Source organism: Coenobita brevimanus, chromosome 84 (assembly GCF_032717465.1).
Source record: "Coenobita brevimanus isolate Jiangsu-jjx chromosome 84, ASM3271746v2, whole genome shotgun sequence".
Taxonomy (NCBI): Eukaryota; Metazoa; Arthropoda; class Malacostraca; order Decapoda; family Coenobitidae; genus Coenobita; species Coenobita brevimanus.
In genome coordinates this window covers 50,785,606-50,801,785 of record NC_137037.1, presented here as the reverse complement: position 1 = coordinate 50,801,785, position 16,180 = coordinate 50,785,606, and the positions used below count along the sequence as shown (strand labels likewise).

Below are 16,180 nucleotides of genomic sequence, written 5' to 3'. Positions count from 1 at the left end.
AAACTTGATAGTTCATCTCTAACACAGTTTCTTTAGTACCATATTGTGCATGAAGACTGCTCTGCATAGCCACAATGTCCTACTATCCAAAAGACTGTCTATAAGGCCTCCTGTCGAGAATCACAACTTAACTACAAACTTTCAAACCTTGCCTACTGCCAAATGTTTCCATAACATCAGCAAAAGAGGCACATCTGATGAGTACTTGAATTAGTACTGTACACAGTTACAATTATCTGCTGTACTATCCGGGATATAAGCTTTCCTTCTGGGGACTGCAAATTAAGAGGGCGACCAAACTACTGTACGAACATTCAAAACCGGGAACTAGCTTTATTAGGCCACAACTAGAAAGCAACTTATGGATCCACCATGCCACTAACTTTCAAAATTGGGAACTGCAACTTTATGGGGTCACAATAAGAAATTGCATCTTTACAGGGTCACGGAGCTACAAACTTTCAAAACTGAAAATCGCAACTTTATGGACGGCTTTGCTTCTGAGAATTGTAACACTACAGGACGACCAAACTACGAACTTCTGAGACTTGCCTACTGCCGAGTGTCTCCGTATTAGCCAGCTAGGCACATCCGAGGAGAGTCTGGGCACCTCTAAGTGTGTGCCATAATTGGGGGGTCCCTGAGGGGTATGCTGGAGAAGGGATGGGGCGGGCGTGCTGTTTGATCGATTACGAGCCACCTCTGGTACGCTTACAGTAGGCACCGGGCCCGTGTTGGACCGCTTTATCCCACTTGATAACAGATCCATAAAGCCTTTGTGGTACGTAAGCATGAAAGTCGAGTTTGGAGTCAGTATCGTCAACAAATTGAAGACTGACTAAATATTCTTTCTATTTATCTGTCTGTCTGTAAGTTTATTTATCTATAGCCAGACACTTTAATCCCAGAAGGGACAGCCACAGATCACCTCCACATCACCCTGTCTTTCATCAGGCTGCCCTTCCTCCAACTCACACCACCCTTACTCATTTACTGGTTACCCTTCATCTTATCTTCCGTCTTCCTGGTATTCAGTCAACTGTTACATTAACTTGTAGAAATCCTACACCTATGATGATTGAATTTTCCATGTACCACACTGTTGATAACTTAATGTAGAAATCTAGTACAGCATATACCCCATTAGTTATGACCAAATATTAAATCTGTCATACTGTAAATGATATACAGAGTTGAAACCCTATGCCTATAATGACAAAATATTCCATCTGTTGTACTGTAAACAATATGCAGGTAGAAATTTTATATCTATAATGAAGTGCTTAACCCCTTCATTCTGGTGATGTATTATACAGTATGTTTTATATCTGTCACCTCCATACAATTATAAACTTTTCCACCAGAGGGGTTAGAAGCTAATTTAACCTCCTTGGTACACGAGGTCTTTCCTTAGCTGAATTAAACCATATGGGGTATCAGAGAAAAATATAAAAATACATCATCAGCCAGAAAGTGCTAAGTACCCAGCAGTACTGTATTTACAATGACACTTTATTATTTATTATTATTATTATTATTATTTGTATACATATGGGAACGATATTTTTTTTTTTTTTTCGAGATGATATGTTTTTACACTGGAACTATAATCCTAACTAGCATTTTTTGTATTGAGGTGTGTCTTGTATCATGTTGGACTAAATACTAAGTCAACATGCTGCTCATCAAGAAGCCAGAGCCGGCATGCATGCAGTGCAATCATTCATATGTTGTAATAGGGCCATATTCTGGCTAAGCATGGGAGGCTTCATAGCACCTCTTCCTTAGCAATTTATTTTTGCACATTACACCTTAACATTTTCTTGTACGCTGCGTATTTTCTTTTTAATACTGACATAGTTTACCTGAGTAACAAACAAGAGGATACTGAGAAGTAATGTACAAAACAAACTGCATTGTAATAATAGTAGTTGTAGCTCCAGGCTCATCTGGACATGAACCCAGTGGACTGCAGGCTTAAGTACTCCTTCTTGCACAGCCCTTCATCCTCTTTTTGAGGGACAGAGGGACAGAGATGGAGCTGAGATGGTTGTATAATCAGGCAGTTCAACCACCCAGTTATACTGTATCAGTCCCAGCACATGAAGGCATCCCACCCCAGCACATTTATTTTGTTTATTAAACCTTAACATTCTCTTGTATACTACCTATATCATTTTAAAATCAGCATTTTACATCAGTAACATACAAGAGAACACTGAGACATAATGTGCAAAATAAATAATCAGGGAAGAGGTGTTATGAAGCCTGCAGAGCCACTTGGAATTCGACCCTCAGTCAGATCAACTACACTACGGTAATTCTCTTCTAACGAATCAGCCATGTTGCACAAATACACAATGTAGTAGTAGTATTTTTTTTATACACTTCTAAAGACAATTCTGTATAGATATGAAGACTCAGACATAATGCCTTAAGTAACTGCAATGTTATTTATATAAAAAAAAAAAAAAAAAAAAAAAAAAAAAAAATCAATCCATCTGGCTACAGCTTCTGCATGTCAAACAACTTGCATCAAAAGCTAACACATGGTTCTTTAGATGCCAGAAGGAAACTGATGCATGGCTGGGCTCACATTTTTCCGAATCTTTTGAAAGTGATGTCCTTTTAGTTTATTCTTGCTGTTGCCATACTATATTATTCAACTTATGGAAGGCCTCTCATGCTGGAAGGGTTTACTAATGCTATATTGAACCCCTCCAGTCATAAAAGTCTATCCTGAGCTGTATAAAATTGTTTGGAGATTGCATGAATAAAAATTTTAAAGGTTAATATAATCTATGACTGATCAAGGTTATGATTCAGTCTTTATGCAGCAACACTCATTAATACATGGTATCCCAGGAAATACTGAGGGGACACTATTAAGAGGTTACTCTTGGGGGTAATTTTGGGACGTAAATGTCATATCAACATGGAGCTATTTGTCAACCATTATGGAGGTGCAGTTACTTGGTAACCATATGGGCGATTTAGTAGGGAGGTTATTTTTACCAAAAAAGCATTTAGTAACTGTACGGTAGCTCTGTAATAGTCAAGAATTGGATCCGTGTTGACATAACATTTCTTCCTCAAATTTCACCCAAGAATAACCCTAAGTTTCAAATGCATTTCCCAGGGACACTCTATATGTAAAAAAAAAAAAAAAAATGCAAGTTCTATTCCAGAAATACAGTATCAAACTTACATCATTACAGAGTTTTGGAATGAACTGATGCATCAGTTTCCTAATACAGAACAGTAAAGCTACAACATGTAAAACAATCATAACATTAAACTATGTAGGAGGAACTCGAGAGATCTATGTCAACCATCACGCTGCTCTCTTTAACCCCCATCACTCCGGCGACGTTGTTCATTTCATTCTTGCTTCTGCAGGACAATTTTTTTATTCAGCTTAGGAGAATGGCCAAGCAGTGGAGGGGTTGATAAAGACTATATCTAACCCCTCCAGCTTGAAAAGTCTCACTCAAGCCAAATACAGAGTGTCCCAAGAAACTTTAAAAAGACTGACTACGAAAGTGTATGTAAGTAAGATGGAGGGGGAGGGGATAGAGGAGACTGAGATGAGATGGAGGGATGGGGTGGAAGCGTATGCAAGAGGGGTGTGTGAGTCAGAGAAAGGGCAGCCTGTTGGCAAAGGACAGGATGACACAGAGGATATTCATTTGTGGCCTCCCCTTATAGAATTAAGGCATCTGGTGAGAGATACTTAGGTAGAGAGAGAAAAAACAGGTAGAAATAATAATCTCCTGAACCATCTAAAAAATTTCCCAGGACATGCTCTATAATCATCTGCAGGTAGCGAGAATAAAATAGCAGATTTGTCAGCCGAATCAAGGGGTTAAATCTTTCCAGTCAATGAGTGCACACTAGTAAGAGACAACCCTAGCCTGCCTTACCACCTGCTCCTTGTTTTAATGAAAAAAAAAAAAAAATATCATGGCAGTCAAATTAATACTCCTTAATAGTATTCCGTGGAAATAACATAGTACTACATGTATTCCGAGCCAACCAACTTGCCCATACAGCTGTACCCACTGAGCCACCATCCGAGACTCACAGATGGGCGGTGTGATATTTGCAAATGATTGTGAACATACAGTGCGTGTCTCAAGCACTAGTAAATTCCTTTAAAAGAATTGGCATCTTTGAAAACACAAGATACAGTATTATTATTATTGATACAGTATTATTATTATTGTTATTATTATTATTATTATTATTATTATTGCATGGCACAGATCATTTCATCAACTTGATGAAAGTTACTCTAGCCAATAAGAGTTAACTGTTCAGAGTGAATCTACGAACAAGTTGATTGGCATGGAGTAAAACTGTAGCTCTAAACATATTAACTCTAGTATGCATGATTCATACACTCAAACACACACAGTCTACCAATATTTTGAATATATATTTATGTATGTATTATTTTTAGAAACACATACCTCTACCAATATTTTGGTTAATTTAATTTTTGTCAAAACACACAACATTACTCATTCAAATCATGATATATGTGGACAGCAGACAGAAAATATGCTTACTTTTGGATGACGAGTGGTTTCGGCCAATTTCCGCCAAACTGCGGATTAGGGGAAGGCGGGACATGTTGCCATTTTCCTTGTTGGTCTTTTGCTTCTCATAAAGATGCTTGTGTTTGCGCAGCAGAGCATCTTTGAACTGTTAAATTAATTGGGAAAATATATGTAAAAGAAAAACAGCTAAAGTTGTATGTACTAATTATACTGTACTAAGTGCTAATGAAATAGCTGATACAGAATTATATTCACATCCTAGAACTACAAGTCATCACCACTATCATCATCATCATCACTGTCACTGTCATCCCATCCTTATAACAACACATTTTACACAATATTAACCTATGATATACAGTATCAATCAAGGATAAAATTCAAATGATATTGGCATGATTAATATAAATCTTTCTTGAAGTTTCAAGAAGTTTTTATTAAGGAAGAAGGAGCCAAAGGCCAGGGGCCTGCAAATTGCTCCCTTCGAGAAAAAACAAGACAAGATAGCAGAGAGCCAAATTCAAGATCCATTCATTTTGAGATGCCTGGGCACACTGTGTTTGAAAGGCTGGAGATCATAGGCAGTAGGAAAAACAGACAGAGGGAGACAGTTCCAGAGTTGACCTGTTGCATACATGAACGACAGGGAGTAGTGGTTAACTCTTGGATTAGAGAGCTGGAAAGAAAAGGGATGAGAGTTTGTTGCTGGACGGGTGCTACACGCCCACCATAGTCGAGGAGGGATGCAAGCAGTCAGTTCAAAGGAGTAGTGACCATTGAAGTAGTGAGAGAAAAGACATAAAGATGCAACAGTGCAGTGAAGAGACAGAGGCTGAAGGAAGCCAATAAGATGTGGAGAGTTAATGAGATGAAAAGCCTTTGATTCCACCCTGTTGAGAAGAGCTGTGTGGTGAGCCTTCCCACACATGAGAGTTGTACTCTGCACAGGGGCTAATAAGACTTGTGTCTAAAGTCAACAACTGTGCAGGGGTAAAGAAGGTACTGAGTTGGCTCAGCAGACCCAGTCTCTTGGAAGCGGATATTTACAAGACCGGTAATATGTTTATTCTGAGATAAATCCTGAGCGAATGAAACCCCAAGCATGTTCAAGGATGATGCTTGTTGAGCCAGATATTGTTAAAAATTAGAGGGTACTCCTGTGGAAGATTTTGTCGGGTTGATAAATGAAAGACCTGAGTTTTTGATGCATTAAAAAGAACAAGGTTATTTTTATCCTAATCAGAGCTATGAGCTGAGTCAAGCATTAGGTGTGCCATAGCCTCATCCCTTGTTTGTTGAAGCAACTGCTGAGATGGACGCTGTGGGAACTGAATGGAAATGTGGAGGGTGGAGTCATCAGCTTATGAGTGATTAGGGTTAGATGTACGGCTTAGAAGGTCGTTGACATTTGCAGTACAGGTTAGTGTTAATTTATGTTAGTCCTTCAGGTCATGCCACCTTCTTTCACAGGCTGTACCTCTACTACCAATTCTTTCACTTCATTCTCAGTCTCCTGCTTCCCTTCCTCATTCACATATACAGTAAGGCCTCACTATAACAGACTAATTGGGGCCGAAACCATTCCGAAAAATGCGAAATTCTGATAAAAGCGACATCCGGACTTCCCCCTGCTAATCCGGACTTTTTCTGATATATCAGACATTAGTCCGGATCGCATGAACAGTTTTTAAACTGTTTTGACTGCCATTGCGGTACTGTACTGTGTTATAGCTTCACTACATTAAGCAAATGGCATAATATATGTAATAATACTATATTATACACTGATAAACATGATCATGGTGAACACAGCTGAAGTGGTCAGGCAGTCCGGAATGCTTCTGGCTTTATCAGACTTTTTCCGATATATAGGAATTTAGTCCGGTAGCTCCTCGAGTCCGATAAAAGTGAATTCCGGTCTGTTGAAGCCCGTTATATCGAGGTTTTACTGTACTCTCATATAGTTGGTTTTATATTAATCTGATGAAATTGTGCCACTCCCTCAGTTTGAATTCTAAGTCATGGTTGTGTCAAGGTCCATGAGCCTTTGTTATGAGGTAAGAATGAGTCTGCTTGGCTTACTATAGTGCTTTTGCTCTAACTTGGCCAAAAAAAATGCTATCTTTCAATCTTTGGTGCTGAACTGTGACAGAAGATTAACACAAAAATTATGCTAGTCATAAAAAGTGGTATGGAAAGATGAAGGGGAATTGCAAGGCTTGGTGAATGAGTTTGGGAGAGTGTGTAAGAAATGCAGTCTAAAGGTGAATGTAGGGAAGAGTAAAGTTATGGTCTTCAATAGAAGACTGAATGTACAGTGAGGTTGGAAGATGAGGAAATGGACTCTGTGTGCGCATTTAAGTACTTGGGTAGTGTGATGAATAAGGATGGAAGTTTGGAGCATGAAGTGCTTGAAAGGGTACAACAAGGAAGAAAGGTTGCTAGTTCTTTGAAAGCAGTGATACAAATAGGGAAGTGAGCTTGAAAGTAAGAAAAAAAGTTGCTGCTTGATAGTATTGTGATACAACTCCAACATACGGAAATGAAGCTTGGACCTTGTTGGAGGTACACAAGTCAAGAGTTTAACAGTGGAAATGAGTTATCTGAGAGGAGGATGTGGAGGTACATGAAGAGACCGACTGACAAATGAGGAAGTGAAGGAGCGTTGTGATGTGGATGTGATAGAAAGCGTTAGGAGAGATACACTGAGGTGGTTTGGCCATGTGGAGAGGATGGAGATGAGAAGAGTGTATGTGAGTTAGGTGGAGAGGTATATGAGAGAGGGGAGTGTAAGCTGGGGGATGGGCAGTGAAATGGCAGGGGGCAGGACGACATGGAGGCGATTTGTTTGTGGCCACCCCTAATGGGATTAAGGGATCTGGCAGTACATAGATAGATAGAAAGAATGCTGAGCTATAGTATTGTTCTGTTCTGCCACTGAACTACAACAATAGGCTACAAAAGGACCAAATTCTGGGTCAAGTTAGGGTGAATAGAGTGTACTGTAGTCAAATCAACACTCCAATCTGACTACAGCTATCAGCTGAGCTGAAAGGAGTTAGAGAGCTTTGACAAGTTAGAACAAATTTGCTGAACGTCGGTCTCACCTTCTCACGGCCATCAAATGTGAGCTGTCCCTGGTTGATCATGTTGTCAAGGAGAAGGTCGGCAATCTGCTCGAGGTTGGTGGCATCCATGTCCAGGATAACTGTGCCGTTGAGGAGGAAGGAACGCAGCTCAAAGAGAGAATGTAGTGAGAGGGTGGCCACATGGGGCTTGGACCAACGCTCACCTCCCTCTTCCACATCCTCCTCAAACTTGACCCATCTGTGACAAGGTAGAAATCAGCAAGAACATAACACAAAAAGGTGAACAGTTAAGCACAGAATATAACATATCTGTCAATCTACTGCAAGAAACTGTAATCCTGTAAAGGGTGGCCACAACAAATCACATCCATGTTACTCAACCCTCTGCCATTTTGCAACCCTCACTGCCAGCTCTCACCCCTCTCTCTCCATCCTTCCATCTCTTTCATTAAAAAAAAACAAAAAACAAAAAAACAAAAAAAAAAACAGGAAGTCTCCTTCTGTCAAGAAAACTATGATGGCATTTGCATGGCAGTCTTCCTTCAGTCAAAAATTTTAAAATTACATGTTCTACATAATGACCTCAAATAAGAATGAACAGAGAAGTGGCTCAAGATTGTAACACACAGGAAGTTGCCATCAAGTGAAAAGACCTACACATCCTAGCACGGTTTATTATTTCTAAATGGAAATGGAAACAAAATGTGATTACCTGGCAGTTTCCTTCCACTCCAGCTCTCCGCCCTCCATTTCAGTGAGCGTCTCCATCTCACTGAAGAGCGGGTGAGAGTCATGTGTATCATCATCATCATCTTCCCCAAGAATGAACTGCACACGCTGGCTGGGCGGTGTTACTGTCGAAATAGCAATAATTCTGTCACTTATAATGGCATTGATTAACCTCCCAAATCCAGGTGGTGTCTGTCAGTGCTTGTTTATTCTTGCTGCCACCAGATAATCCTGTTCAGTTTTCAAGGTCCCTCATTGTTGTTGATATTGTAGCCTCAGGTTCATCTGAAGTGCAAACCAGGTGGACTCCAGACTTAAATTGCCCACATCCTGCAGTCCCTCATCCTCCTTTTGGGGGATAGAGAAGTAGCTGAGGGATATCTGTGTAACCAGGTAGTTGAGCCATCCAGTAATATTGGTCCCATCATGTGAAGGCACCCCTCTCCAGCACCAGGGCTCTCATAATTAAGAAGTGTATTCAGGCTGTGGTGCTATAAGATGCTTTCCCATGATGGCAGCAATACAAATGGCATTTGTACGGGAAAAACAGCCCTCATCTCACTCACTGCCTCAAATTTCTCCCCTTAGCTGAATAAAATCATCTAAAGGTAGCAAGAATAGAATGAAATGAACATCATTGGATTTTAGAGGTTAAGGTTCTGGGATTTTTTTTTCTCCACAGTTTTTATGTGTGTATGTATGTACGGTATTTCCAAACAATTTCTGATACTAATTTTCAGTTTTCAGAACTGATTTAAAATACTCAGTTTATTATGCAGTGGGGTTAAAGGTTTAAGTGCACTACAACAATACTGAATATTTGAAAATGAAAATGGAATTATCATTGATATTTTTAGATCATTTTTTAAATGATAGTCCATTCCAAATTAAAATTACCCAACCATGACTTGTGCACCCACCCATACTCCCTCACTCTATAGCCTGAAATTCTAATTTAGAATAAACTATAGTTACAAGTGATGAGTGAAGGAGTGTGGGCAGGTTTGGAAGATCATTTTGTTGTGTCTTATGTCTGCTTCTACCCAATCTAGTTTTAAACAAATGGATGTTCTTGTTTGCACCACCTCCCCCTCCAAGCTTTTCCAAGCCCTCTGTTTGGGAACTTTTCTTAACATCATTTAGATGTCTGCTTTTCCCCAGTCCTCAATCATGGCAGTGTAATTCTGATGTGCAATGTACTATACATGCAGTAGCATTTAGGAAGAAGTTTTTGCCACTGCTTACTTTTTTCTTTAATTGCAGAGTCAAGACTTGACTGACAGTCACTAATACTTAAGTAACCAATAAAGTTCTTGATACCTTATGTTATGTCACAAATAAATTTGCATTTCTAAAATATATTTAGCATACAGCTGTATTCAATACAGTTTAGTATTACAGTTATTGCATATCTTAGGACATCATGTTTCATTCAGCTGTCTGTTATGTAAAATAAAGATCTACAGTAGCTATACAAAGGCTTCACCTTCAACAAAAGGGTTAATATTCAAACCATCAAACAACTGTGCAAGCAAATAAACAGTAGACTGTATGTTTCAAAGCTTAAGAAGCTACCACAGACAATTCACTGTCAGTGAAACTTATGTAGCTCAGCCAATCAAGAAAAATGTACCATAAATATAACTATATTTTCCCATAAGCACTACTGCACCTGAACAGGTTAAAAAAGCTGAAGACCATGAGCAGTTTCAAATCAATCTGTAACATCTCTCATAACAGTCCCACAGCTGTATTCTGAGTGGCATAGGAGACTTCACATTGCTTCTTCCTTAGCAGTTTATTTTCCATCTAAGGCCGCATCCATACCAGATGCTTCCTGGCACTGGCAATTGTGGCCAGGAGTTCGGCATCAGTGTAACTCACAGAAGGTCTCTCCCACACCTGCCCACACCCAGTGGAGCCACTTGAATGGGTTACAGTGATGCAAACCTCCCAGCCACATCCAGTGAGGCCAGTTGTATGTGTTACAGCAATAGAAAGCTTTTGCCCAAGCCCACCCAAGCCAGCCAGCATTTGGTGTGAATACGGCCTTACCCCTTACCTTTTCCTGCGTGCTGAGTATGTCTGTTCATTATCATGTGACCCATAGTCAGAGCAATAAGATGGCATCTGTGACTAACGGCTGTTTTTTAAGTGACTATGCAGTTTTCTTAACACTTTTTCCTTAGCAATTTAAGCTGCTCATTACATCTTTGCACTCTCCTATATGGCACTGATGCAAAGTATGTTTATATGAAAGCAATACAAACAGCATACAAGGGAATGCTAAGATGCAGTATGCAAGGTAAACTGCTAAGGAAGAGGTGCTGCAAAACCTCCTGTGCCTCTAAGAATATGATTTTCATAGGAAAAGCAGGTCATGATGCAAGGGACTTCATGCACTAACTTAGGAAAGGCACACTCAGGAGGGAACACCCAGACCATGATTCCCTCATGCTCTCTATCTAATACCAAGAAGCTCATTTCCCACACATGTAAGGTTTAATGGTTTCCTGTTAAATAACACTTACATAAAGTGCAGAATTACATCTCTTTATTCTTGATAAATAACAGTTATGTAAAGTGCAAAATTATATACTGTACACCTTTTTATACAAAGTGGTGCACTTCAAATTTGTAATATAAAAATAACTAGTTACTATAAAACTATTATGCAAGTGCTACATGTAAAAACTTTCCAGCCATGAAGTATAGCTCTATCATCCATTGACTTCAAAAACATAGTTATTGAGATGAGTAAGAGAGTGTGTTATGGGGAATCATGTTCTGATGGATCCCTTATGGCTGGCCTGGGTAGCGGAGTAGCGTACAAGAGAAGCCATCAGGGCAGTCCTCGTCAAGCGTGGCCAACGCTGTGGGTGAGGGACGACCTTAAGTATTGCCCAACTATCATACTTATATCCATTTCATTTATATCTAATGCAACAGTGGGCTATATGCAACGCTGGTGCTGGAGAGGGACACACACATGTGGTGGCACTGATATAATTGGGCAGCTCCAGTATGTGGTTATCTACATGTCCCTCTTCCCTCTTTATCCACCAAAAGGAAGATGGTGAACTGCAGGGGACAAGCAGCTTTGGCCTGCAGTCCACCAGGTTCACATCCAGACAAACATGGGGCTGTAACTGCTACTGTCACTATTGTTAAAAAGGGAGAGAGAGAGAAAGAACACTACGGGACGGGCTGAGAAAGATGCAATTACACACTGGCACTGGTATATAGAGTGGCTTTGCTGCCAGGTAATATAAAAGTCACTCAGCTCCCTCCTTACTTCCTCAACAAAGGATGGTGGACTGGGGGAGAGGGACAGTTTCATCCTGCAGTCCACCAAGTTCACATTCAGATGAACCTGAGGGCCACAACAATAGCAGCAACAACTATGACAGGTAAGCATACACATACTGGACAGGGGGCTTCACATTAGTCAGTGTATTTTCATATGGAAAATGGGCATTCTCTCAACTTTAACACAAGTCATGGTTATGTGAAATTCGATGACCCTTAGTTATGAGGCAAAAATGAATCTCCTTGGTTATTAGTCAAATAACTCATGTTTGGCCGCACCTAGCCATCAAAGGAGCTGAAAGGGGTGAGGGATCTTTGCCAGGTTAAAGCAAACATGCTACAGACATTTTTCATCTTGTTGGCCAGAGTCAACTGCCCATCTTCAGTGCTGCCAGGAGAGTAACTTGGGTTTTGGCCCGAATATGTGCTATCTTCTAAGCGGCATAAGAGATTTTGTAATACCCCTTTCTTAGTCATTTATTTTGCACATTACACCTCAGTATTCTCTTGCATGTTATTTATACTGTATTGTCTTGACATCTGCATACAGTAGTATCAGTGACATATAAGAGAATACGAGGGTGTAATGTTTCAAATGAAGAGCTGTGAGGTAGGATGGGACTTTAATGTATTACTGTAGTGTTTTGATGAGAAGGGGTAGATTGAGATGAATCAGGCATATGGAGGATGACAACTGGATGCAGACAGTGAGAGGTGTGAGCATTGAGGGTAGAGCTGTGAGAGGTAGACCAAAAAAGACCTGGGACAAGGTCATAGAGTGTGACCTCAGGGAAGGGACTGAATAGAGTAGCTGCTAGAAATCAAGCAGCATGGAAAGCTGCCATCAGGTGACCATGGCTGATGCATTCAAGTGCGTTTGAGCCTTTATAAATTAATGATAATGAATGATGAATGTCAGAAAAAAACATCACTAAAGAAGATGGGTTATGAAATCTCCAGCACCACGTAGAATACAGTACAGTAAAACCTCACTATAATGGACTAATCGGGGCCCAAGCCATTCCGAAAAAAGCGAAATTCCGATACATGCAACATCCGGACTTCCCTCTGCCAACTCGGACTTTTTCCTGTATGTCAGACATTAGTCTGGATCGCATCAACAGTTTTTAAACTGTTTTCACTACCATTGCAGTACTGTACTGGATTATACATTCACTACAGTAATCAAATGGTATAATATATATAATAATACTGTACTGTACACTGATAAACGTGCCTTTTATTTATCTTATTGTGGTGAACATAGCTGACGTGGTCAGGCAGTCCGGACTGCTTCTGGCTTTATTGGACTTTTTCCGACATATAAGAATTTAGTCCAGTAGCTCCTTGATTCTGATAAAAGCAAATTCCAGTCTACTGAAGTCCATTATAATGAGGTTTTACTATACGGTCACATATGTCAACTTTGTCAAGAGTGTCAAACCCAGTTGTATGAGTCCACATCATGTGGATTTTAAATTCATGGAATTTAAAACTACAGGTACTGTTAACTAGGTGGATAATCTAAGTCATATGAAATCAATAATAACTTGCTGACATGAAGCTAACTACAGTAGGACAGTAATAAAGAGGAGAAAGAAACAGAACTGTACAAAATAAAGGGGGGGAGGATGACTGACTACACTACAGGTATTAAAGTGAAAAATGCTATTACAGTACTTATATGCAAAGGGTGAAAAAAATATTCTGAAAATAGAACTGTGCAATATTTGGAAATACAGTACAGTACAAGTATTTGATAAATCTGTAAATTGCATGTGAATTAATAGTGCATTTATAGAAATTCATTAGCAATATACGTATAATAACACACATAAATACAGTTCGTACCAGTAACATGGAAATATGAGGAGTCGAAGGCCCACAGTCTTGTCAGTTTTGAGGTTTCCTGGCATGTCTTCCATAATAATGGTAATAATAATAACAACAACAACAACAATGATAATAAAAATAATAATAATAATAATAATAATAATAATAATAAAAATGATAATAATAATCATGATCATGATCATCATCCGATCATGCGTTGCCCCATGAGAAGCATTGGAGCTTGGGGCTAGGCAAGTTGGTCCTGACATTTAAGATCAGAGTGACCAGCTTCACTCATCCCAGGGTGGCATTACATGAGCAATAAACTCCAACTACCCCTTTGATATAACCCTGCACTGGCTCAATCCAACTAGAGCACCATAATTACCCACTAAACCACCAGGCATCATAATCTGGTTAAATGGTTACCACCCAGCATAGTAAAGGATTTCCTGATGTACAGGAAATCATTTGGCTTGTCATGCAGTGTAGAGTCACCTGCAGGCAGAAGGAAGAGGAAAGAATGAATGACAGAAGAGGAAGGAAGGATAGAAAGAAGGGAGAGAGAGAAGGCCAGTCACCCAAAAGCAACACTACATTGAGTTGAGTGAATGGTGAGGACCCCCACCTAACACTAATGATAATGATAGTAAGCTGTGGTTGTGGTAGTTGGTGGTGACTACCATCCACTCACTTGATGCAATGTTGTCTACATCTTCCTTCCCCTTTATCATTCTTTTTCAGTGTCTACCCTCCACCCTTCCTATTTCAACCATCTTTCCTGTCATCTTTTATTACTCTTCTTTCCTTTTCAGGTGGCTTTACACTGAGTGACAAGCCTAATGGTTTCCTGTAAGCCAGGAAACCATTTACAATGCTGGGTGGTAATCATATAACTAACCCAGATGTGTTTCCTACATGTCAACAAGTGGGTTGGTGGAGGGTTAGTGCCCCTCCCTGTAAAACTACAAACTCAACGACAAATGGCCACCCTTTACGGGATTATGGCGTCTGGCTATTGATAGGTAGAATGGGAGGTGGGGACACTCCATATCCATTTACTTGATGTGGTGGAGCCTGAAGGTGGCTCCACGGTAAGTGACAGGCCAAATGGTTTCTTGTAATCCGTGATGCTGTTTACTATGCTAGGTGGTAACCATAGAACCAAATGATGCTGGTGGTCTAGTGGGGTAAGGCAGACTACTGGACAGGGCCAATAAAGGTTTACATCCAAGGGATGGCAGGTGTTTACTGCTCACACAAAATGCCACTAGAAGCAATCAAGGCTGGTCACCCTTGCCTTTAATGTTGTGACTATATAGCCTAACCCTAGGCCCCTGTACTCCTGATGGGGCAGATAAGGACTGAATGATGAATATTAAAAGTTGATATTTTGCTTGTCAAAAACACCAGATTTTCTAAAAGATCGATAGCACTCAAAATTCAAAGTAACATCATGACCCTCATAAGCAGTAAAACATTGCATCAGAAGAGGGGAATGTACTACTGTAATTGAAACATTTTGAACATTGCTGCTTACAGCTCTCTTTTATTATGTTCATTTCCATTTTATATCATATACTGTAAATGGATCTTTAATTTAGATTTGTTTTGTTCTGTTTTTCTTGTGAAGAACAACTCAGCATGGTTTCAGCCAGTGGTTCTTTCTTTGTTGCTTTAAAAATAAGAATAATAACGATGAAGAATTAACGTACCTTTTATGGTACTTCTTATACTGACACAGATTGCATAAATAACATACAAGAATACATTAACATACCAGATATCAAAATAACCTGGTAAGGAAGAGATGCTGAGGAGCCTCCATAACTAACAAAAACATGTGCCTAAAAAAAATAATAATAATAATAATAATAATGTAATTTGTGTTTTACATGCAAACATTTATTTACTCTGCATCACTTACCCATGTGATGTGCTAACTGGGCATCCTTGGCTAGTGGTGTAAATTTTTAACTAACGTCATATGATGGTAATATATTATTCTGTTTTATTATAATATTAATAATCATAATAATAAAAATAATCATATCAGTTTAAGTGATGCCATGCTTCCATTAAGGAATCCCTGTACTGGGGTTGATGTTTTCTGTGGATTAGAAGTGAAACTTAAGTGCCAAAACTAGCCAATTACTTCCTAACAGCTGCTGGGAGCTGTTGGAAAAAAAAAAATCTAAAATATGTAATAAGATTTGTAACCATTAGTCTTAGCTTGGACATCTGACTCTTATGTACTAGTGACTGAATATTTCCTGCCTAAGAGTGATTATTGTGTGGCTTGTTACAAAGCTTGTAGCCACACTTTACTCTTATGGTAATACCTCCCAGGGTCAGTGGCGGCCACCCATAAACAACCGTTTCAAGAAAGAATAAAACCTTATCTTGACGTCATTCCGTAGCATCATGTGAGACACTTTAGTATCTACAGGTGACTGCTAGTACTGTGTAATAACTTTTGAGCCAGTGCTGTTTCAGAGATAAAATCCTAGTTTATAGTTCTCTCTGTATAGAATGGTGTGTAACCATACTGAAGGAGAGAGGCAGCTTTAGCCAGCACTCCACAAGGTTCATGTTCAGATGGACTTGGGGTCACATGAGGATTCAAAAAAGGATTTAAACAGTGCTTATAATGCTTAT

General features: G+C 39.5%; 1 protein-coding gene across 6 annotated transcripts in view; it reads right to left on the bottom strand.

Moving 5' to 3' along the window:
* The window catches only part of Ndae1 (Na[+]-driven anion exchanger 1), a 265,601-nt gene that overhangs the window by 60,139 nt on the left and 189,282 nt on the right, over positions 1 to 16,180 (bottom strand). For all 6 annotated transcript variants that reach the window (XM_080280219.1, XM_080280220.1, XM_080280223.1 and 3 more), the window contains exons 6-8: positions 8,364 to 8,505; positions 7,670 to 7,889; positions 4,572 to 4,707 (exon numbers count right to left, since the gene is read on the bottom strand). In XM_080280219.1, coding sequence (XP_080136345.1) covers positions 4,572 to 4,707; positions 7,670 to 7,889; positions 8,364 to 8,505 — 498 coding nt within the window. The remainder of the gene's footprint in view (positions 1 to 4,571; positions 4,708 to 7,669; positions 7,890 to 8,363; positions 8,506 to 16,180) is intronic.